The 24,411-nt window shown below is 34.7% G+C and overlaps 1 protein-coding gene across 6 annotated transcripts in view; it reads left to right on the forward strand.

The window, feature by feature from the left end:
* The window catches only part of LOC118198216 (uncharacterized), a 57,321-nt gene extending 33,246 nt beyond the window's left edge, over positions 1-24,075 (forward strand). For 2 of the 6 annotated variants that reach the window (XM_035369841.2, XM_035369856.2), the window contains 3 exons: positions 6,464-9,173; positions 18,298-18,881; positions 23,131-24,075. In XM_035369841.2, coding sequence (XP_035225732.2) covers positions 6,464-9,173; positions 18,298-18,881; positions 23,131-23,343 — 3,507 coding nt within the window. In that variant the 3' untranslated portion in view covers positions 23,344-24,075. Of the gene's footprint in view, positions 1-6,463; positions 9,230-18,297; positions 18,882-23,130 lie in introns of those variants that run through there. The other 4 variants (XM_035369848.2, XM_085807455.1, XM_085807454.1 and 1 more) reach the window with 4 other exon arrangements.
* The last annotated feature ends 336 nt before the right edge of the window (positions 24,076-24,411 follow it).

Genomic DNA, 24,411 nt, shown 5'->3' on the forward strand with positions numbered 1-24,411 from the left:
CTTTGAATTATATGATAAAAGTTGTTAAAATAGTGCAAAGCTTGCAAAATTATTAACTTAAAGAATTTTCTGCTATTAAACGCAAAAATAATTATAAAAGTGGCGCTAATTCAGCAAAGACGAATTAAAATTTCACTGAGGAAAGCTATCGGATATCCGCATAAGAATCGAACTTTCAGAGGTGATTAAGCATGTGAGTTTAATGATAAGTGCAAAGCATGGCAGTTTCGCAGTCGCCCCTAATTCCCAGAATGTAGTGCAAAAGTAGTACGTGAGCCCGCAATACTTGCAGGCATAGATTGGCACACGTAATGTGTCTGTGAGACTTGAGGCATTCTATCATTTGCAGCAATCACTTATTCATTCCACGATGTGATAATGTGGAGAGAGAAGGCAGGGCTGAAAGCAGAGTTAATGCTTTCACAGCAATTATGTAGGCAATCATAGTACTAAACTCAGAGATAGAACTGTTACACATGTCTTTACAGTAACTTTAGTCCGGAACGGAAGAAGCGTTTGATATGCATAAGGAAATATTTACTGGATTTCACTTACCAGTAAATGGCGAGTCCTATGTCAAACACTTCGGAACACGATGCACAGATGCTGGCTGATTCATACCACTTGTATTCTAGTGTACCTCCCGCTTCAAGAGCTCTGATATTTTCCTCAGTGTTGTCGTGCGTTTGGGGGCAACTGATACTGAATACTCCTGTTGCTTCAAACAACTACAGCTCTTGTTCAGTGTATGTTGGATTTTTTTTTTCCTTTTTCCGTTTTTTTTTCCCCCGTGTGTACTGGTTCGTAACAAACTAAATGCACACAGATCCGATGATAGGTTAATAAAAATTTATTTTATAAAAATAAACACTTCCAAGTTTTAAAATTTTCCACAGAAATACTCATATGGGCAATTTCAATATCACAGAGTAGAATCAGAAGTTACGCATCAATCTACTAAGAACGTTAAACACAACGTAATGCAAAGTGCATCTAAAGAGAAAGCTAACTCGGATATCTCAGTTCACGAGGAGCTAACCATTTGCAACAATAACTAAGCAACTGATACCAGATGCTTTCTCTTCGGCCTTAAATAGTTTTCAACAGGCCTAGATATTTCTAATACTTTCTGCTCGAAATTACTGGAAAGCAATATGAAGGTAGAATTACGGTTACACCTAACATAGCGTTACATTTATTAGCGTAACATAGGTCAGTTACATTTATTCAATTTCAATACATATTATGGTGATACATTAACCGGACCAAAATGTCGCCAAGTTTGGCGACTTTTGACAATTTCTTGCAAATTTGGCAATAAAATAAATCGCCAAAACCGTTGGCGATATCTCTCCAAATTATCGAGATACCCATTTACTCAATGTTAAATGCACTTGCCCCTGTACTTTTACTTTTCCAGCATAGCATTCTCTTAAAATTTGTTTCGCGTTACATTACACGGAAAAATATAATTTCACATATAACTGCACTTAAACCACCTATCTATGTACAAAATTCGTAACAATATCATCTGTTGAGTAATTCTGAGCCACGTTCGTGAATGATATTTGTTTGAGGATGACAAGCTATTTTGCTAATCATGCAACATTTTTATTGTTTCACAACAGTATTCGTTAGCAATCGACATGCCTGTTTCTTATGCCACATTAGTTAAGCACTAGTCATCAATGCCATCTGCCAGGAATGCTCCTTATTACACAGTAACTTGTAATAATGGTTAGGTATGTTATATTCATTGCCTTCTTCTGGAAACTGAGGGCAAGTGCCAGGGGCTTAGCTAGAGGGGGCATCTGTCTCCGGGCGCAGAATACAAGGGGATCAAAACTGATGTTACGACATTTTAGAATTAAATGTTTTCCATCCTTGGCAAGCAGTAGGGGGCGCGAAATCTTCAGTTGTCCCTGGGCGCTGAAAACCCTAGCTACGACTCTGGCAAGTGCGGAATGCTATACATTGCACCTATTGCTTTTTTATATACTTGAACAACCTTGAAAATTTCATCGCAATTCTCACCTAAAACCCCATAGCATTTCTTATGAGTGTAATTATTTACGGTAATTACATACTAGTAAATATAAAAATCTACTGTTGTTTAGGTATTTACAAAAAAAAAAAAAAAAAGGCAAATTTAGGCGAATTAAAAAGACGAAAATTTAGAGAAAGGCGAGCGAAGCATAAATGGAAAAGCCTAAGTATCTAGGTGAAAGCGAAAGAATCATAAAATGAAAAATCTAGATATCGAAAACGCTCAACTTTATCGTTCTACTCTGGTGAATGAATACCTTCAGAACAAAACTTGTGTTAAATGATTTAGCCATTATACTCACCTGGTCTCAGTTCCATTGAACACGCATAGAATGTCCTAAGCCTGCACTCTAACGCGCAACAGTTTTCCTTTTCGAAAATTTCTTCGGAAAATCAGATCTGTCCTCTAAGCAGAATGGTGTTTGATTCCACAGGCTTCAATTAACAATTTTATTTATCATATGAAAAAATTTGAGAAGTGTACATATTCGCAAGAGTAAATCCCACACCCACTTGAATACTTGAATAATTATATCTTCAAAACGAAGATAATGCAATGCTCTAATTTTTAAATTTTGTGCATATTTGCGCAGCAATATTTTAGCATTACTCGACTTATAAAGAAAAAAGGTAATAATACGTCTTTTTTAAACATTTGTGTTCAATTTCTACATATCCTTTTGTCCTACAACAAATGATTGGAATGACTTTTAAAATCATTCCCTGTGATACGTTAATTTTGATAGTGCATAACAGGAGATACAACACTGATAGTCTAAGTTCATCGAAATTATCTTCTTTCTCCGCACATATTTTACTTTGACAATGGGTATATTTAAAAGTTTACTTTGACGATGGGCATATTTAAAAGTTTACTTTTTTTCTATTTTGATGACTTATGCCTTTTTCTAAAAGTACCTTTTTCTTATACCTTTTTCTAGTTTTAAAAGCACATTACAGACTATTTCCCCAAATCTAGAGATTTAGAAATTTCTCAATTATTAATTACCGTATAATTAATTCCGAATATATGCCGATCAAAGCATAAGCTGACAAATGAGATTTTACTGCAAAAATTCAGCTAAAGCTAAAAATCCATATATAAGACGAATTAAAAATTTCCTTGCGAATATAACGGTATATATCGCGATATAATACTGGTCATCTAATTTAGCTATGCCTACCAGAATGGCACTGACTTTTTTCCCGATATTTGAGTTTACGAGTAAAATGCAATCTTTTATTTCTGATATATATTTGAAAGTGTTTAGCATTCTTTTGTAACTGATAACGGGCAAGCAGATTTTGTACGTGTTTTGAAACACTGTAGGTAGCAGTACTTAACTATGACCAATAACTCTATTTCGCGCATACCTGCAGACTTTTGCACATGCTATAACAGTTACGCGGTCCTTGCTCTGCTTAAAACCTTTTGGATAGTTTTCCGAAGCACAGATTAAATACCCGAAATATCTTTACTCGTAAATTCCTTACTTTTCTTTAAATCGGCTGAAGTATCTAACGGAAAATTCACATTCGGTTTGCCTGTTTATTCTGCTCTGTAATTCCTTTGCTTTTTTTTACAGCATTCGTCCAGATATACAAGCTGCTTCTAATCTTTTGAAGGCAAACACCATCTAAATTTTCATATCGTGATTATAGCTTTGAATTTCTTCCATTAATTAATGCTGTATCCTCTCTCCATTTTCTCTCGCAATCCTAGTTTTAACTTAAAAGTGAGAACACTTCTGCTTTGCGAGGATAGCCATAGCAGCACCGCGTGGCCTAGAGTACATATTCCAATGCACCTTGATGATAGCACGAGTTCCGGGTTTCGTCTGTGCGACTTACGAAGCAAGCCACGTTATCTCCCTTAGCCAATGAGCCGGTAGGGAATACTAGAAGAGGGGGAGATACATTCTAAAGTCGCATGGGCATGAGCCATGGCTTGACAATGTTGACAGATTGTTATCTCATTACATTTTTTTTTTAATCTCATAGCCCAGAAGTATCCTTATTTTGATAGCCCCGTTTAATTAAATGCCTGTTACGAGAAATTTTACTAAGAATTTCACTAATAGCAGTATACTACTAAGGTACTTATGAGTGCTATGTTAGCTGATAAGAAAAAATGTAGCAAGAGAATGATGCATTATTGCGTATGGAACTCAAAGTCTAATAATACCTACATGGCCGTCCTTTCACTGTTGCCATAGTCTAAGCTTTCTTTGGTTTGTACACTGCTGGCCACCGTAAATGCAACACCCTGAAGGAAGCATGCAAATAACATGAAATTTACAACATGCATTAGCGGAGGTGAGCTATGCAAATGATTAGAATTTCAGCGCAAACGCACATCACGCGCGCCTGTGGCGACACTTCAAAGCCCTATTTAAGGCTTGGAGTTTCCGACGATTTTAAGTTCAGCAATTGTGTTTTTCTTGTGGTTTTTTTTCAAAAACACGAACAAAAAAATGCCTCGTAGTAAACAGCGAACATTGTTTGATCAAATATCCGAGTTCAACAGTGGAAGGATAGTGGCCTACCGAGAGTGTGGATTATCTTTCAGGGAAATCGGTAGTCGTGTTGGACGAAACCAAACAGCAATGCGGATATGTGACCGTTGCATGCAGGAGAGTACGACGGACCGACGTGTTCGATCGCATCCAACTCAGTGCACCACTTCACGTGATGACAGGAACATTGTGCGCATGGCAGTGACGGATCGCTCAGTCACATCACGAACCATAGCACAGCACATTCAGTCTGTAACGCATCATCCAGTGTCTGCGCGTACCATTCGACGCCGTTTAAAGCAGAGTGGTCTGTCCATAAGACGTCCATTGCTTCATCTACTCTTGACTCAGAGCCGCAGACGTCTCCCCCGCCAATGGTGCGATGAAAGAAGGGTGTGGACGGCAGAATGGAATGAAATTGTCTTTACTGACGAGTCACGCTTCTGTCTGTAATACCACGATGGTCCTATTCGAGTCTGGAGACACCGTGGAGAGAGGATGCTGAACAGCTGCGCTATGCACCGCCACACTAGTCCTGCACTGAGTATTATGATATGGGGCGGTATTGGATATCACTCTCGCACTCCTCTAGTACGCATTGCCGGTACTTTAAACAACCAGAGCTACATCTCCGAGGTGTTGGAGCCAGTTGTCTTTCCTTACCTTCACGGCTTGCTCACAGCCATATTTCAACAGGATAATGCACGACCACAGGTGGCACGCATTGTCCAAGGGTTCTTCGTCAATTGCCAGATTGAATATCTTACCTGGCCGGCTCGCTTTCCGGATCTTTCGCCGATAGAAAACATGTGGTCCATGGTTGCTGAACGATTGACGCAGATTGCATCCCAAGCTGTCACACGAGACCAACTTTGGTAACGTGTGGAAGCTGCCTTGTCTGCTGTACCCCAAGAACACCTCCAAAGTCTCTTTGAATCATTGCCGAGGCGTGTGGCAGCGGTGATCTCCAACAATGGGGCGGCTACTCTGGCTACAGATTCTGGAAGGAACTACACTTCACAGAAGTCTATAAATTTAATCATTTGATACTCGGCAACATGTTATCTACTAAATAAATTTTGTTGTGATATCTCTTGTCTTTCTTAGTGTTTCAATTTGGGTGGCCAGCAATGTATTAAACAGAATGTATGATCTACGATTTCTTGTCGGCTAGCGTATTAAACATCATTTTCCGTTGCCACGGATGAACTTTAGAATCTTATCGAATGTATATAGACTGACATAATCTAAACTCATAAGAAGTTTTCCTAGTTTCACCAGCTGACCGTGCAGCATTATTTATTGTCGCCTGTAACGGTTACAGGAAATATTGATTATTTTGAAATTGGCAAGTCTAACGGAATTTTCTTTTGAGCTTGCTTCATGCTTTATGCACATCAACATACGGTAAGTATGTTCAATAAATGCGGCTTTCATAGTTTTCGTCCTTTCTATTGCACGTTTGATGATAATCAATGTATTTTCTTTAAACGGATCGATACCTTTGGATTACAGATAATTTATGGGAGTAATCTTTCATGATAAGATTTTTTTTTCAATTTTTTTAATTCTGTACTTGAGTACTTTTTGAGTAATATATTTATATACGTTTGTCCTTTTTTAGCCTTGCTTTTGAAAGACAATCAACTTTGTTATTTTCTGTTGGTAAATCAACTATCAGGAAAACAAAGTAATCACTCTTTGAAACCATGGAGGTCTAGTTAATTAAAAAAAAATGTTTTAACGTGTAACATTTGAAACAATAACATCTGAATTCTTGATCTACACTGATAATATTATGAATATGAAAGTACTTATATGTATTTTTTATTATTCTTCATAATCATTCTTTACTGTCTTTTTAATTCACGAATGAACAATAACACTTCTGTTTCTTTCAGAAAATTTCTGTGGAAGAGATAGTAACATGTGTGGAGGGTTCTGACGTGAAACTTTTGGACATCCTTCTTCAATTAAAAGAAGCAACTGATTCGAAATCAACAAGTGAGGAAAATACGTCCGAAACAGATGAAAGTGAAAATGACAATCACGAAACGTCTATGAGTAGCGAAGGTTGCATTGTGAAAGGGACAGGCTTGGTAGTTGCCTTCCTAGGACGACTTGCAAATTTCAAAATATTCTACGGATCTTTATCGGACTTAGATTTTGTCATAGATATCCGTGGTCCAACAAACTCCGTATGCAGTAAAAGAATTACAAAACGTTCTCCTAAAAAGAAGAAAATATCTGAAGCTTCAAATTCTGAAATATCGATTAAACGTTCTTCTTCATATTCTGAATGTGTATATAATGATTCAAAAATAGAATCAGATAAAGAAAAGGAGAAAGAACCAAGCCTCATACCGTTCGAATATGAGATTTGTAAAAATCAGATAAATATAGGCTATATGCCTGTAGAGAAAGGACAGCACAAGATTAGTATTTTATGGAGAGGCCACCATGTCTCAGACAGTCCTTACATATTAATAGTCGAAGATACTTTAGATGTTCATTGTGGTAGCACAGCACGTTTGAAATCAGCATTAAAGTCAGTGTCTAATAACAAAGAATACTCAGTTTGTAGGCGATCATCAGTGAGATTTCAAGATTATGGAAAAAGAAATGAACGTATAGGGAAAGTGATAAATAAACGTGTCCTGAGACATATAGTTAAAATCGAAGGTAAAGATATTGTTGTTAACGCGACTAACATCGAGTCTTTGGCTCCTGCTCTCTTGAAAATGGATTATGATTTCCAAAAAGCTCCATTATACACCAGAAGAAACAGCTGGGGTTTTACAGGAGATGCAGAACGCAAGATAAGTGTTATTCGTCAATTTTGCGTTGAAGTTTCTGATCCAGAAGTTCATAGTAAGACAAGAACTCGATCTCTTAGCATAAGTCCAGCTGGAAAGAATGAAATTTGTGATGAAATGAAACTGAGAAAAATTTCTGCATTAAAAATATCTGAAGGAAAGCATAAGGTGTTAGATCGATCATCGTTTTATGATAAAGATGTAGCTAATTCCCTCGTGGAGATGCATGAAGAACCTGATTCCGCCATAGAGCATTCAGATGCAGAAGATGAGAGTGTGAAGAATTACTATATAGGTTCTCCTGAAGAATTTGAAAATGTCGAAAGTAAACATAACGAAGAACTAGCTGCAACAAAATCTCTTTCTAGTATCATGGGACAAGATCTTGGTCATCAAAGTGACAAAACTCCTGTCTCTGCAATTTCTGAGCAAACGTCAGAAAATGCAGACGATATTTCAAAAGGGAATTTTGAAAAGAATTCTGTCTTGGCTGACTTTTCTGCGAAAAGTCATGCTTCAGATGAGCATCATAAATTCCCCAAAAAAGATGCAGAGTGCCAAGTTTTTGAACTAAATAATTACGAACAAATATATCCTGAAAAGTGCGTAAAGAAATTTAAGGCAGATTACATTTGTAGCAGTTGTGGACAGCGTAGTTCATTCATTGAGAAAAGGGATGCTAAGCAGAGAATTATTAGAAATAAGAGTCTGAATTTAGCATTAAATGTAAAAAAGCACAGAAAGAAACAATCGAAACATGTTCTTCAGTTTCAGCTAGATAATAGAAAAGAAATTCGTGAAAACGCGGTGAACAGCAAAGACCCTAATCTATTGAAAAATAATAATAGTGTTGCAAAATCCGCGGTTAAAAACAAGAAAAGTAATTCTAAAATGAAAAAGACCTTTCGTGATGTATATTCTACATTTTCAGGTCAAGATACTATAGTGCAGTCGAAATTCTGCGATGAGAATTTACTTTCAGAAAAAAATTCTGCTTGTAGTTTAGTTATTTCGAAAAGGTATTCAGGTATTACGTCGTCGAATTCTAGCTCCGTTGCATATAATAAGGAACATTCTGTAACTGATACAAATAATCCTTATTTGCCCACAGAACACCAGAAACAAATATGCCACATGAATATTCCCCCTTCGAATACCAATCTCAAACCTGAGTGCAATGAATGTTCGCCAGATGTAGATGTGGGTAAAACCACTTCTTTCCTTGCAAACAGTAACTATGAAACGGATTTCGAAATTACGAATTCTGCATCTATAAATCAAGGTGGTATTCAGAGTTTAGAAGAGCACTCAATATACAGAACTTGGGCAGATAAAAATGATGCAAAAGAGCAAAAATGTTCTCTTTCGCAGTCGCAGGCTACGCTGACATTTTGTGAGAACAATTCAAAAAAAGAATTATCGAAACAACCACAGCTAAAAACCTATACATTACTACCTCTCAAGCAATTTCATTTCAAACAGTTTGATCCTCTAGAAATCAACAAAGATTCCAGTCCAGTCAAAAGCCGAATCCTACAATGGGAAAATACTCTGTCGACAACGGAGCAAAATGAGCCAAAAAATAGTTTGAGATATTCATCAAGGACAAATCTCGTAGGCATCAAGGACAAAGTGAAATTTTGGGAAAATACCAACATTAATGAAAATTACAATGATTTTCCTGAAAGTCCTTCGAAGCCTGAATTTCCTTGCACTTCAGACTTGACACAAGCACAAAAGTGTAATGATTGTGAAAAGGAGGAACACGATGAAATTGCAGATTCTTACAGCTCAGGTAGCGATTTGCCCAAGACCATTTAGTAATCTCTGATTCTTTTGCTATGTTTATTGGTATGTCTTATATTCTATGTTTATTTGTCATCTTCTCCTCACTGTTTTGTACTATGTGTGACTTTATGTCTTTGCTTGTGATGAATGTTTACAATTTATTCTGGCATTCTTTTTTTAAATATCAAATAATTTAAATAGTACGATTGACAAAACATGCAAAACCAGTATCCAGCTTACGATGAATATATAGTTCAACACAATCAGCATATAGCATTCCAATTTTTTATCTGCAGCTTTTCCTAAAGAATTTTGTAAAATATTTCATTACTCAAACCACGCTTAAACAAGTCAAAAAAACAATATTTCACAGATAGCTGCTGAATTAAACACGCTTCAAAAGGTAAGACCAAGCAAAAAATCTTGCTAATTTATTTGGTTACAAATTATAAATAACTGCAACTTGTGGTTTGTAGAACTCGAGAATAATTGTTCAAAATAACCAACTTTCTCATATTAAATTTGATTAATTGTTTTCTCAAATTATTTTCGAAGTAGCTAATTTTTATTGTACCGAGTTTTAGGCCTTGAATCAAACTTTTTGACTTCAAACATGGTCCTGAACCACGTATGGAACCTTACAAATTTTACTTTATATCGCAACACGTCAAATTCCTCTAGAGTTCCTTATGTTATTAATTTCTTAATAAGCTGTTAGCAAATCAAAAATATACCTACAGTTAAAAATCTGTCTCAGTTTCATAATGATTGTCTTGTGAAGCATAATCATTGCCTTATTCCAGAAGTAAAATGATTTCTTATCTCATAACTATCATATCATTTTAGTCATGAAGTATTTTAATCATAATCAGCCGACTGAAATCTCTTTTTAACCTAAAAATAATATTTAGAATACTCTTATTAAAATTTATAACTTCGATGTCCAGTTTTGGGGTCATATTATTTCTTTTCAAATGATGTTATGAGCACAAAAATTTCAGTGGCTTCATTCGATGACATTGCACATTTTTTAAAAAGTGTACGATCACTTTGTAAGGACTATGTTAATTTTATTAACAGTTAAATTTTGAGTTAAACATCCTTTCCTGTCGATTCTTAATTTCAACTTACCACTTTCGGCCAGAACGTAGTTTTAGAATCACGTCTGAATGCTAATGAGGAAGAGCAGTATTCAACCGCGAAGTTCTACTGTTTTAGGGAGAGAGATACCAGATATTCTGGCTGCACGCGTCCGCCTTTTTAGGCTACTCTCTCGTAAGCTATTATTACGCTCGGCCGTACTTTAGGCCTTTGATAGCTTCGTAGTTAATTAGCGTTAAGGGGCCAACTCTGTTAGAATTTTGATAGCTTCGGCTATATCTCTTTAGTTAAGATTAGTTTAGTTTAATTCTTAGTCTCTTAAGTTCAATCCCAAATGTCGGCTTTATTGTACGTACAACTCCAAGATGGAGTTTTGTTAAACTTTAGTTGGAATAATAAAGGGTTATTTTACCCTTCTATCTTGTTGTTTCCTGTCACACGAAATTAAGCGATTATTCGCTTATTAGTTCTTAAGATTCTTCACTTTCAACGGTAACTTAGAATTAGACAGTGGAGAATCCTACAACTTTGCTATCTTTTATTCTGTCCGTTATTTCAGTTTTTCAAATTACTTCAGATCTAGCTTTGGTGATAAAAAAAACCAGCAACGTAATCGATTTGATCAGAAGTTTATACCTTTTCTGTATAACAGAAAACTGCTTTTTTGCCTCATTTGCGCAGGTTCTGATTATTATAAATTCTTTATGTTCCATTCTAGGCCTAATTGAGATCCACTTCACATGATTTGTATGTTCAGATTCGGAAAGTGAAAGAGATTTCTCAAAAAGTTTCCAGTTACTTATACTTGCAAGTAGCTGCAGGTAGAGAACAGACTAACTTAATTCTAATTCTTTAATTATTCGAAATTCTAAATAATAATCAGAAATTCTAAAATTTTAAAATTAAAAATCTACATTCAGTCATTATTCAAATCAACGTAACACACTAGAAATTAAAAAAAAAAAAAAAAAAAAATCTAATATAAAATGCTTTTTCATTTATATTTTGACTCTTTAAAAGTAAGAATCACGAAAATCTAAAATTTTCCAGATGCAGTTAAACGGTACAAATTAAATTTACTAAGTATTATTCTAGGTAATTCATCAGTGCACCTTTTATAAGTGAATTTCCAAAAATAAAATGCTTCAGACCATCCATTTCTTGAAGAGATGAAAAATATGCTTTTATAATCTCGTCAGTCTCATTTTCCGGATGAAAACGACGGCCACATAAATTTTGCCTAAGATTAAAAAATAGCTAAAAGTCACATATAGCAAGATCAACAGATTAAGGTAAATGTTTTGTCACTTTAAATATGTTTTTATTGAAGAAATTCAAGTGTCAAGTTAGCTGAATGAGAAGATACATTATCATGGTGAAGCATGTGTTCCCTAATTTTCATGTCTCAAAGAATTTCTAGAAGACACTTAGTGATGAACAAGTTAACTTTGATTAACTTATCTTCCTCTAACTTGATTGATTTGATCACTCCTGTACTTTTGACCGTGGAAAAAGAAAAAAGGGGGGTGAGTATATTACTTTTTTTTATTGCTTGTTGTCTTTTCACCATTGTTGATTTCAGGTCATCTTCCAAAACCCATATTTTACATTTTTGTGGTGTTGGAGAGTCAAAACAAAAACGGTATATACGTTTCAAAACCAGTTACGATTTTAGAAATGTGGTGTCTACCATCATTAGGTTGTTTTAGGGTTTCGTTGCTGATTCTGAAGTACTTCGGTGTTTTGTTAATTTACGAGGGACCCAAAGCCAATGTAATTTTTTTCATATAGTTTTTCACAAATAATTTTATGTATAGCTGAGGATCCAATGTTAAAATCCTTCCTATCATTTAGTAATACAGCGATTATCATTGATCAATATTTTTCGTATGGGCAACACATTTTATGAGATCTCTGGCAATGGTCTTCCTATGTGTTCTTCATCCAGAAGAGAATTTCGACGTCTGTGAATTTCTATGAACCATCTGAATACAGTGACATGAGATGCAGCTTCATTCCCATATGCTAATTATAGATGTTAATAGCATTCTTCTTGTTTTTTAGCCCCACATTAAAATCATAGAAAATCACAGCGCCATTGTGCTGTCGGTTGAATTCCATTTTCCTTTCAAAATTTATTGTGATGGATAATTTGCAATTGTTGCAAATTATTTTAATTAATTATCGTCTGCGGACATGAAAGATTTTAAATTTACACATGTAATAAATAATTTTCTTAAAGGGAAGCTAACTTATTTTGCAGCTACACAGAGTATTAGACCATTTTTCTAGGTTTTTTGATGAGTCACAACAATCATTTTTATAAGACAAATATTATTATTCACCTTCCTAGTTTAGTAGTCCTTTGTCTGAACTATCAAACACTCCTCGAATTTCATAAAAAAAAAAAGCATTTCTTAAATTTTTACCATGAGAATCTTTGTTCCATTCCTCTTGTGGTGATTTCCATAGCCAATTTTTTTTTTGATCGACATGTGGAAAATGCTGTTGCTAACAGTTTGAAAGCACAATTATGCAGTGACGTCACAACAAGAGACTTCGCTAGAGATCTATTCGTAGATGTTTGACGTGATTCTAAACTTCGTCTTTGCGGCATTCACCTTCTTTTATATTCTGTGTATGAAAAACGAAGGATTATTTTTTTAATATCGCAGTCAAAACATTATTTTAATGATGCTTTTTTATTATTTTATTTCTATGTTTCTTAATTTTGGGTTTTTTGTTTTCTTTTCATTTGCATGGAAAATCAGCAAGTATCATAAAACTTTTCCTGAAACTTTCTTTTAATCCAAATTCTTATCTTACTATAGTAAACCGATCAACTTTTATTATAGTCATTTGAATATAGCTATGCTTTATTATGCTGAAAACTAATTTCCATTTTTCTTGGGAAAAATGATTTTGTAAGGAATTTTATATCTGATATTAAACTCTGCGTCATATATCTCACAAGACAGTACTGCAATTTCTTTTCATATTTTTACTTCCTTATACGAAGTAAAGGAAGTGTTACAATCGCAAAAAATTTCGGGTATCATTTTTCAACCAAAATATCCGTTTTGACCGCTGTTGAATCCATATGAACTATGTATAGACAAAATGAAGGTTTTTTTTTCTTTTTTTTTTTTTCCCAAAACGTGTTTTAAAATGAATTTAAAATGGATTTAGAAGAGACTTTTTCGTGAAGCTGTACATACGTATGTCTGTATCTCTAACTCAAAAACGAGTAGCCGTAGAATATTGAAATTTTTATATGGGACTGCTATTACATCTAGTTGTGTACCTTCCTTTTTCTTTGCAGTTGGCTGTACCAGACATATATAAATGTATATAAATTCCCATTTTGTCACTTCAGTGAGCTCAGAATTTGTATTGTAATATGTTGGTCGATTGTATATATTTTGCTTTTAAGATGATTGAATTATGTTGTTATTATGTTTCGGTTACAGTTTTTATGCCTTTAGTTAATCTGCTTGCAATAGCTGTAGAATTATCAAGACTAAAAGTGGCCCTAGGCCTAACGACGCGGCCATTTGTTTACATTTGACACTCTTTGTAGAATAGTGAATTTAGTCAGTTGGTGCTCTAACTCCAGTGTCTTTTTTTTTTTTTTTTTTTTTTCCCCAGTGGGACAAGCACCAAAAAATCTGCCTTCTTGCCCTTTGTAGGAATTCCTTGTTCTTGCGTAAAAACTCTAATTTTAATTGTAAAAATTTCTTTAACTGATTTTAACTATATTTGGTGTTTTAGTTGTTTCCGTATTTTATAATTTCTAATGGAGATGTTCTGAGCTTTTTTGTATTGCCTTGCTGCGAAGTGAGAACTGAATTCATTGAATGAGAAATATATTTCTGATGAAATTCGAGGAAATGTGTTTAAATGAAATGCAGCAAAAAATGTGTATTAGTTAATAGACCGTACAATGAAGTCATGTGCTGTTCAAATCAGATATTTTAATTTAAATCATCGTTTGTTATTTTACTCGTGGTAGAGGCAAACATTTTAAGAGCTGCTATTACTACCCATTCTGAAGAAGGATCCTCTTTGAGGACCACCGATTTAATTTTTGAAATCCCTTTGAAATACATATTTTTTGGAAAGGAGAGCGATAAACATTTAGCTCTATTTCCTTAAAAAATGCTGACTATGGATTTTTTTCTGTTTATTATGGCCTCAGATATTTTAATTCCAAGATTCCTACATCGTTTTAAAAAATAAGACTATATTTTTTCAGAAATGTAAAATCATAGCCTTCCAGCAAAAATTTATTTATGGAAGCTGTTGTGATTTTGTGCTAACAAAAAACTCTCACTCCAGCGGACAGTAACTTATGACTCATATCGCTTTCTTTTTAATTTCATTCCCTATGCGTACTGTAATTACAAGCCAATTTCCTTCAGAAATTCTTCTTAAAAGGCATCACCTCGCTTAATGTAAATTGCTATCGCTCGCTTTGCTGTATTAAAGCAATCAAACTTTAGTTTCAGTTATTTACTTAATTAAAGTCATTTAAAACGTGTAGGAAGCCTTTGTACACTAAATTTGTAACGCTTAAAAATCCTTAATGCAATTTTACCACTGTTTTCTTTACAAATAGTTCTTATTTTCGATTAGTTAGTCTCCAGTACCTAAAAGCTCCAGCTGACAAATGAATTAAGATCTTTAATCATGCATTTTCTTGCACCTTCTAAAACGCAAACCTTTATTTTATGATTTGATAATTATTTATCATATATGATTGGAAAATAATATTTTCACTGACTAATTGAACGCTTATGTCGAAAAACTTTCATTAACTGCGAAATAAATATTTTATGTTATGTTATTATTATAGTAGTTTTAATGGTGTAGTTGTTATTTTCATTTTTGTTCTGTACCATACAGTAGGGATTATTTCACATAATTTTCTTAACATAAGTAAGAAAAAATTCACTGAGCGATAAAAATAATCTTTGTCTCTTTGCAACAAAAGACCTATTATGTAAATTTACTTTCAGATGACTTTGCTTGTCCTAATTATTCATCAACATAGAATTTTTGTTTTGTTTTGTTTGTTGGTTTGTTTTGTTTTTGGTAAATGCTTATTTTTCTTTTCATTTTTCTGATAATGTTTAGAGGCTGTTCGTACATTTTTTATACGTTTTGCTCCGCTACAAAAAAAAAATAATCATCTTCTTGGAAATTTGTGTTTTTTGAAAATACAATTTTTAGACTGGTACTTCAGAATTTCGCTTCCATGTGAAATGTAGCTCTTAAATAAGCAATAGATGGAATCCTACGTTTATGCTCTTTCCGAAGAAAGTTATTCGTGTCTAGGTATTAAAAATCATTGTGAAAACCATGGTTTCTCGATATATGAAGCTACTATAGATAATATTGTCAATAAGAAAGGAGAAAACGTCAAAGTTTGGCTTCAAGTACAAAATTTGTTCCAGATACGGAAAACATAATGTTTCGAATGCTGCAATCTTTAAGTAAGATAAAGATCTTTATTGTTAAAAGTAAATCCGGCAAGTCAAAGGACAATTGCAAAATCATTAAAATGTTCAGCGCCAACTGTAAACAAACTGATTAATTCTGACTTGAATCTTGAAAAGGCGAAAAAATATATTGTGCGTCGTCTTTCTTCTTGACATATCGCAGAATGAAAAACGCGCTGCAGAATTCTTTATGAGAAATATTGATCCTGACAAAAATGGAAAAAATGTTGTCACAATAAATTAAACTTAGGTGTATTTAAATGACTGCAATAAAAAGAAATGCATTTATTATCATAAAAGAGGATAACAAAAATATTAAAACATGGTTCAAAGAATCTAAAGAAAGTTTTCCAAAAGAATTTTTGATTATTGCTTGTTTTTCATGTAACGGCAAATTAAAAAGAGTGAAGGAAAATATTAAAATCAACTTCACATATTATCAGAAACATATTCAAATATGAAATACCTTCTCTTTATCTACAGTGCTATCAATCAATAGAACTGCATCAAGACAAAGCAGGCAGCCACATGTCAAAATCCGCTGTTCATTTCCTAAAAAAAGTGGAACAAAAATGGATATCAAGGCCATATCTTTCAGTCATATCTCTACTATATCTTCTGTGCTCAATAAGTTTTTGGCTTTTGGACTTTTAAAAAGCGGATTATCCAAATGTCGACACAACTCTCCTTGGACTTGGTATAAGTACTTCTTCCGATACTACAAAAGACTTTATTGTCTTGGAAATTACACTGTCAAACGACAGTGAAGAATAAGAGTTGTCAAACAGAACATTTAAAGCACAAAAAGTATAGGTGAACCATTTCTTTAAATAATATGAAAATCGTCTAAAAAATGTACTAACAGCCTCTGCTTACTTGAAATATTTTTCAGTTATCACATTTATATCATACCCCAGAACATTCTAACGCAATGTATTATATTACAATAATGACACATTTTGTTTCCAAGAAACCTTAAAATAAGCACATACTAAATGGACTGATTAAAACTCAAAATTTTGTGATTAAGTCTGGAACGGAAAATTAGATTCATTAAAATGAATAATAGGTCATACATTACCCGAGGTATTTTGCGCAGTTTAAGTTAATTTCCTTTAAGGACTGAAAGAGCAATATTTAGATGTTTGTGATATACACACAGTGGCCAATGAATTAGAAACCTTTGAGATTTTCACTTGAATGCGTAGCTAGGGATGAAGTATGCAAATTTGTTTTACACGTGGTTAGAATGCTAATATATAAATAAGGTGTATTGCATGTTTACCCTGAGTGCTTTTCACGATGAATGAAGTAAAATTGGAAAAACGACAAATCGTTCTCCATTTGAAAAAGGGCTTTTTGTTGGTGGCCGTTTAGTAAGGGGCCTCTATTTCGAACACAGCAAATCTCACTGGGTTCTAAAAAGCAGCCATATCAAAGGTTTTTAAAAGTTGAAATCACAATGCACAGGCCTTCTCTAGAAGACGTAATTGCGGTTCGACTACAGTTTTCCAAAAGAGTAATCGGCGGCGTATCCGACAAATTGTACGACAGAACAGGAACTCTATTGTGCTTCAACTGGCACAGATCGTCAACCGAGGCTCTCTCCAACTCATTTCAGTTTCAACACATTCCGAACCATGCACAGAGAATTGCAGAGGATAGAAATGCATAGTCGAGTGCCTGTCAGAAAATTACTCATTTCTGCCCGATATGCAAGAATTCATTTGCAGTGGTGTCGAGAAAGAAGACACTGGACATCTGAGGATTCAAACGGGTAAGTAATGTGGTCGGATGAATCACGCTATACCTTATTTTGCACTGAAGGAAGACGTCGAATTTAAAAAGAACCCCATGAAGCCATTAATCCATCTTGCCTTATTCGCACTGTGCAAAGGTCTGGTGGGAATACCATGATATGGGGCATGTTCTTCTGGCATGGAAATGCTCTGGTGTTCCTCGAGGGTAAACAAACAGCCATGTGATACCTAGATATACTGGCAGATTAAGTGCACCTTGCAATGCTACATCTTTACTCTGATGGCGATGGATACTTCATGGACAATAACGTTCTTATACATCGTACCAGAAGTGCTCAAAATTGGTTCGCTGAACATTAGTCAGGTTCCCAACACCTTCCTAGCCACCGCATAGCTCGGATCTTAACCCCATAGAAAATGTGTGGGATATGTTGGAAAGACGCATCCGACAGCATGCTCATCTTCTATCTAATTCACAGATCTAAGAAGCTGCATAACCAATGCATGGTATTCTCTGTACATAAATGCACTCGATGCCCAAAAGAGTCAGAGCAGTTATCCGTTCAAAACGTGGCCCAATAAAATATTGATCTTTAGTTTCTAATTCTTTGCCCAGTGTGTGTGATAAGCAATATTATCTTTTAAAATATTTTTATGTAATTATTGAGCATAGGTTTTAGATAACACCTTGCTCTCTTTAGAATTTTTTGGCGTTTTAAAATTCATTTTGTTTTCAAAAATAATGAAAGTTTCAATATTATGTTTACAGGAATGCAATGCCTGGATCAATCATTACCTGCTGAGCCAGTTTTGCATACCCCTGCAAAAAGCAGTTCTTCAGACAACGAAGACAGAATTTCAAGCAAAAAATACATGGATGAAAAATTTTCCATGTCTCAAGACATTTCACCCAGTACTCGAAGGAAAAGCTTCAGCGATCCGGGAATTGTTGGAGTCTCAAATGAAGATACAAATGGTTTTAATGAAGAGTATCTAAATCAAAGTCTTTTTTGGAATTCGAGCAAAGAAGGTATTTCACCTTCAAATGAGACTAACACTGCAGAATACTTCACGGATGATGAGGATTCCTCCACAGACCACTTCAAATCATCCACAGAAGACGAATACATTGATGACGAAATTTCAGAAAATCCGTCCACCTTCTGGGGAGATATGAGTCTTGTCAAAGGTTTGACGCTCATTAGCAGTTTGACTCAAAATGACGAATTTTCGGCCTTTGGCTCGGAATTTTTTAAATCCCAGTTCAAAAATTTTGAATCATATCCTTCAGAGTGCAAAGTTTTTGGAATTGCCACCTATTACGGGCATGTAGCTGTAAAAAATAAGTTTCAGGTACAGGCTTTCATGCGGTAAATTTTACAATTCTTTTATCATTTATTGCCGTGTAGAAAGGTTCTGTTGACGATATAAGATATTCTAAGACATTTGTTTGGAATTCTTAAATATAAAGTCAAGAAATGGATCACAGATATCAGTTGCTTAGAATGTCAAAAAGCACAGTTAAGATTTATCGTTTAATTCCTTCAATTCTCAGAAAAGACTTTGTAGATGAAATACTTGAAATTCAAAAAATTCATGTAAGAAGACCTATTACATTATTTGTAATTTATTATGTATGATAGGCTGAGGAAAAAAAATTGAGATGGGTTTTTGTAATTTTGGTACATCGAAAAGCGGTTCTAAATACGAGTAGAATATTCATTGCTTTTGCTCTCAGAAGACCATTAATTAATTTTCTAGTAATGTAATCCATTTAAAACAAATATGCATAATATAAGTAATTAATTTAAGAAGGGCAATATTTGCTGGGGGTGGGGGAATACTGCGCTTATATCCTTTCCGTACAAATAATTAATTCCTGAAAACAGGATGGTTATATTAAGGTTCCACATTTAGGTGGTCATAAAAGGAAAACTACTGGACCAAATGTTATCAAACTTGGTAATCGTGTAAACAAGGTCATGGGAATTTATTTCCCGCGGAAAAAAGAGTTCAAAATCTCACCACCAGAGAGGAAATAGCACTGTATGCAATATTGCTAAACGAAATAAGGGTCGCAATCTAACTTAACCTTTTGTTACGCGGGTTTAACATGTTGTATATCCTTAAGAAACACTGACCTAAACAAAATTACCATTTAAAGGTGATAAAAGTCGAGTGCGCCATTCGTCTAACGAAGAAATTCATCCGTGGAAACCACATATTAGCGATTAGAAAATGTGAGATCGCAAATTACTCGCAAAAGTGTGCGCATTCTGGAATCGTTTTCTTACAGATCACTAATTTGTGATTTTTGATGCCTGAAATTGGGCCCTAAGAATTAAGATATCTGTTTAAAACGTTTTTAATCGTTTCTAAAACGAAACTGTTTGTGGGGTGAGACAAAACCGCAATGGCTTGTAATTGGCTTACGGCAGGATTATTCGCAAATTATTTATGCAAATAATCTAAACAATTTGGCGTAACTGAAAAATGTGATACACCGACATGTCCGTGACATTCCTCTTGATATACTAAGACCTGCTGTTGAGAATACAAGTAATACGATTTAACTTGCTTTCGGCAAATGGTGGACGCCACATTGAACATACCTTGTAGCACGTTTCAGAAACGATTAAACACATTTTTAACTGATGACTTGTCTTATTTCGTTTAACAATATTTCATACAGCGCCATTCCCCCCTGGTGGTGAGTTTTTGAACTTTTTTTCGGCAAACAAATTCTCATGACCTCCTTTACAAGATTACCAAGTTTGATCAAATTTAGTCCAGTAGTTTTCCTTTTATTACCATTCCAAAGAGGAACTTTAACTATAACCATCCTGTATATTAAATGGAATGAAAGAGATAATTATATTTATGGCAATTATTATTGAAAGAAACTCAAGTTGTGAACTATGCTATCAAAAGGAAATTATTAACAATATTTTCATTCTGTACAGAGTTTCACTTGTAGGAAGCCCTGAATTATGATGAATTATAATTTGCTACAAGCATGACATATAAGATTTGAAAATATAATTGTGAAAATGCACACCTTAAAACATTTCCGATGAATCCCTTCACAAACGAATCTAGTATTCCATGTTTCTGAACATCTTAATGACTTAGTTTATCAGTTGTAACAGTTTTGTTCTTTTTCAACTGAAGAACTATCATGGTTTTGAGATCTGGAGCCCTTGGTGTTAATAATCTGTCACAGCTATCATTGACCTTTCACAAATCAGATAGGTCGGTTCTTATGCTGTAAGCAACCACAGTGTAACTCAGCATCATCCTATTGATTACAAAATGAGTCGATAATGTCGTAAGGATACACAGCATCTAATAAGGACACACAGCAGTCTAAATTCTTCATTTAGACTGAAATTCAAAATTAAGAGAATTTTCACATTTGGTCGATTACCTTCAGAACTTATGAACAGATTTTAATGGAATTAAATGTGGATATAGGTTGATATAATACAAAAGAATATATCATGCACCAATTATGACATACACTCGTGGTAGTGCGTTAGGCTCATCGGCACAGAAATGTTCAAACCAGAAGTTGCAAAACCGAACAGAAAAGAAGGCTAATAAGTGGTATGGTCTGGTCCTCTGTAACAAGTATATAGCTCTCACAACGTCATTTCATAGTGAAATGAGGCATTTGACTCCCTGTCGTCATTAGTCCCATTCCTGTAGCAACGTTTTTCTCGGGCCTTGAAAAATTTTACTGTAGGCTAGATGAGTTGCAGTTTCTCTCCTAAGTGCTTTCCAGATGGTTCTGTAGGGCTCAAGACGGAAAATCTGGCTGCCCAAGCCATCCGGTTAGTATCCTTACTTTCCAGAAAATCTTTTACGCTATATTAGCCCAATGTGTACGAGCATTATCTTCTGTGAAAATTAACTGATGGCCAGCTGAAGAGTACATAACGCCATACGATATTTTTCCTATACCTTGCAGCTGTCACAGAGCCTCTGCCAAAGACAGGAAGGTCTTGACGCCCATCCAACATAATGCCTGCCAAGGCCACCAAATCTCTGCTACCATTGTGGTCCCTTTCTCGGGTGCAATAGCAGGTCTCTTGATATCTTCAGATAATGTACATCGAGAATAAGTGGTTAAACTGAATACGAATTCATCTATGGAAAGAATGATTCCTCACTAATTGCTTGCTCCAATGTTGATGTTCTCTGCATTGTGCTAAGCGCACTCCTTTGTGCTCAGAATTCAATGGGGCGAAACCAGTAGATCATGTTGTAAGTATACTAGATTAAGCGCCCTGTGTTCGCTTTTTCAAAGATACAGTTTGGACTCATTTCATTTTGAAGAATGCTTGTCTACAAAGGAGTAGTTTGCTAAATGATTTTCTGGAAAATGATGATATAATGTGGACTATCCAATCAGATTTCTAGACCTAAACACTGAAGAACAATACTGGGATTCTCTTGCGAAGGCAACTATAACTCGCCTTCAGGACTTAAAAATAGCGTTATTGCAAGAATGAGGCCAACTTCCACAGAAACTTATAAACTACTTCATTTCCAGTATGACGTTACGTTGCGAGAGCTATATTTCTATTAGAAGGGACCATGCCCACTGTTAGCCTCCTCTTTTGTTCGATGCTGCAATCTCCGTATTAGATCTTCCTGCGCCGATGAACCTTACGAATGATATGCGTGTATACTATGACTGTTGCATAAAATATTTCTATTTATTGGAGATAATTGACTAAACGTGAAAATTCTCTTGATTTTGAACACCAATCTATATCTCGTCAGCTATAACCAGTTTCTTCGGAAAAGTTTAAGCATCAATGTCCTAGTTTGTAGTTTCACAAGACAAAATAGAAAAAAATTCCCAGGATGTGGGATCCGGAAAGTAAGAAAGGGGAATAGAACTTTTGTCCCATGGTTCGTTAACTTAGATTGTACTACACAGAGGGGTAATCTGTACAGAGGGGTAATCTTTATCGTGAAGACAGCTTTGGTTCTTATTGTTCTGTGCATTTTTATCAGTTGCATGGTACACGCTGTTATCCTTCCCTAACATTTATCTTATCTGAATGATATCGGATCACCTGCAGGTATATCATTTTCCATATATCCGCTGTCCGTAGTAACACTTGCTATCACATAAAGACACTGGCAAAACTCCCAGCTGCATCATCATGGAAGAACCTATTTTTTGACAAATTTAATGTTTGTATCCTTCTTCGCCTCCCACATGGATTTTTCAGGCTTGCATATCAGCATATCACACAACCACGCGCTGTGTACGAGATACTCTATGATGGCCCTTTGTGGTTATGACATCCCTTCTGTAAAGTTCCGCGCAGTGCAAATATTCTATATTAGTTCTTGTTTTATAGTTATCTGATATTTGAATGATGCGAAATAAATCTTATTTTAACTACTTATTTTTGAAAAGAATGCGTTACGAATAAATTAAAAATAAACAAAAACGAAGCAGTGCGCAGCTTAAAAAAAGTTTGTCTTTCTCGGAATTAAAATGATTTTGAAATAATTCTGCAAACTATTTCTCTTCCAATTCTGTACAGATAATCCCTTTATATTTTTTTATTTATACTTCCAGGTTTTGACCAAAGCAGCTGGTCATGGTAATTTATCAGCAAGCATTCAAGGATTCGGCGTTCATGACGTCACTTCAATCAGCGTTGTGTACACGTATAAGGACATCTATGACGTCACCTACCAAGTATCAAATCCAGGTTATTACTTAATTTCCGTACGCTGGAGGGAACATCAAATTCCTGGAAGCCCATTTCTGTGTAAAATCACCTTTTAAACGATGACATCCACATCAAAAGAAACACAGAAAAAGTGAAACACACAAGTTCTCCAAAGGATTTTCTGTCGCAAGCATAACGGGCACGCCAAACAAAAAGCAATTCATAGCTTATAGCCCGATACGGCTCGATACGGCTCTCGCAGGCAATTTGTGCGGCTCATGCATATAAAATATATGTATGAAATATGGTAAGCTAAAACTTACCATATTTCCAAAAGGAAGTAATTAATTAGTTTAGACTCTTTTTACAAAGTTATCAGGGATTTCTTTCTATTTAAATCCTCCTCTACTACTTCTATAATGATGTAAATATGAACTTGTGGCTTTTAGAAAATCTAGATGCGGCTCTCGAACATTCTTGAATTCAAATGTACGGCTCTTACCGACATGACGTTTGGCCAACCCTGGCTTACAGCATTCTTGCAATGATTATAATCATTTGGCTTATGTGCATAATATATATTTAATGATAAAATGGATAATGATTTTACCTAAAGAATCAAACTGCAGTGTGTTTGAGTGTATGATCAAGCTATTAGAAGAACTGAGAAGTATCAGTGAAAATTACATGACATGATAAAATGCTTTGCATCGTGTATTTAACATGTATAAGTATGTTATATATTTTCTATTGGTTACTAGATTTTAATGTATGTATGTAATATATGACACATTTTAAACTACATTATACTGATTAAAGTGTGCGATATGGATCAGAAATGGAAAATTTTCAAGAGTTTTTACAATAATTTATACTTTAGTTAAAATAAGTTTTCTTTACATTTTTTCGAATTTTCAAACGTTTAAAATGAATTTTTGAATAAAATTTTTAACACAAGAGATAGAAGATCAAAGTTTAGGTAATAATTTCAATGAAGGCACGTAAATTACACGGTCTTTTCAGAATCTTCTCTAAATTTACGCATTGAAACATAACTCCAAATTTAGAGATAGAAAAATAAAAATAAATGAACAAAATCCAGTATTGATTCAAAGAAGACAAATGATAACTGGCGTGTATTTTATTTTAGCAGAAGAGCTTTGAATAACTCAACACTATCACTG

Source organism: Stegodyphus dumicola, chromosome 1 (genome assembly GCF_044657685.1).
Source record: "Stegodyphus dumicola isolate Sdum_Otavi_A_Nest chromosome 1, ASM4465768v1".
In the NCBI taxonomy this organism is placed as follows: Eukaryota; Metazoa; Arthropoda; class Arachnida; order Araneae; family Eresidae; genus Stegodyphus; species Stegodyphus dumicola.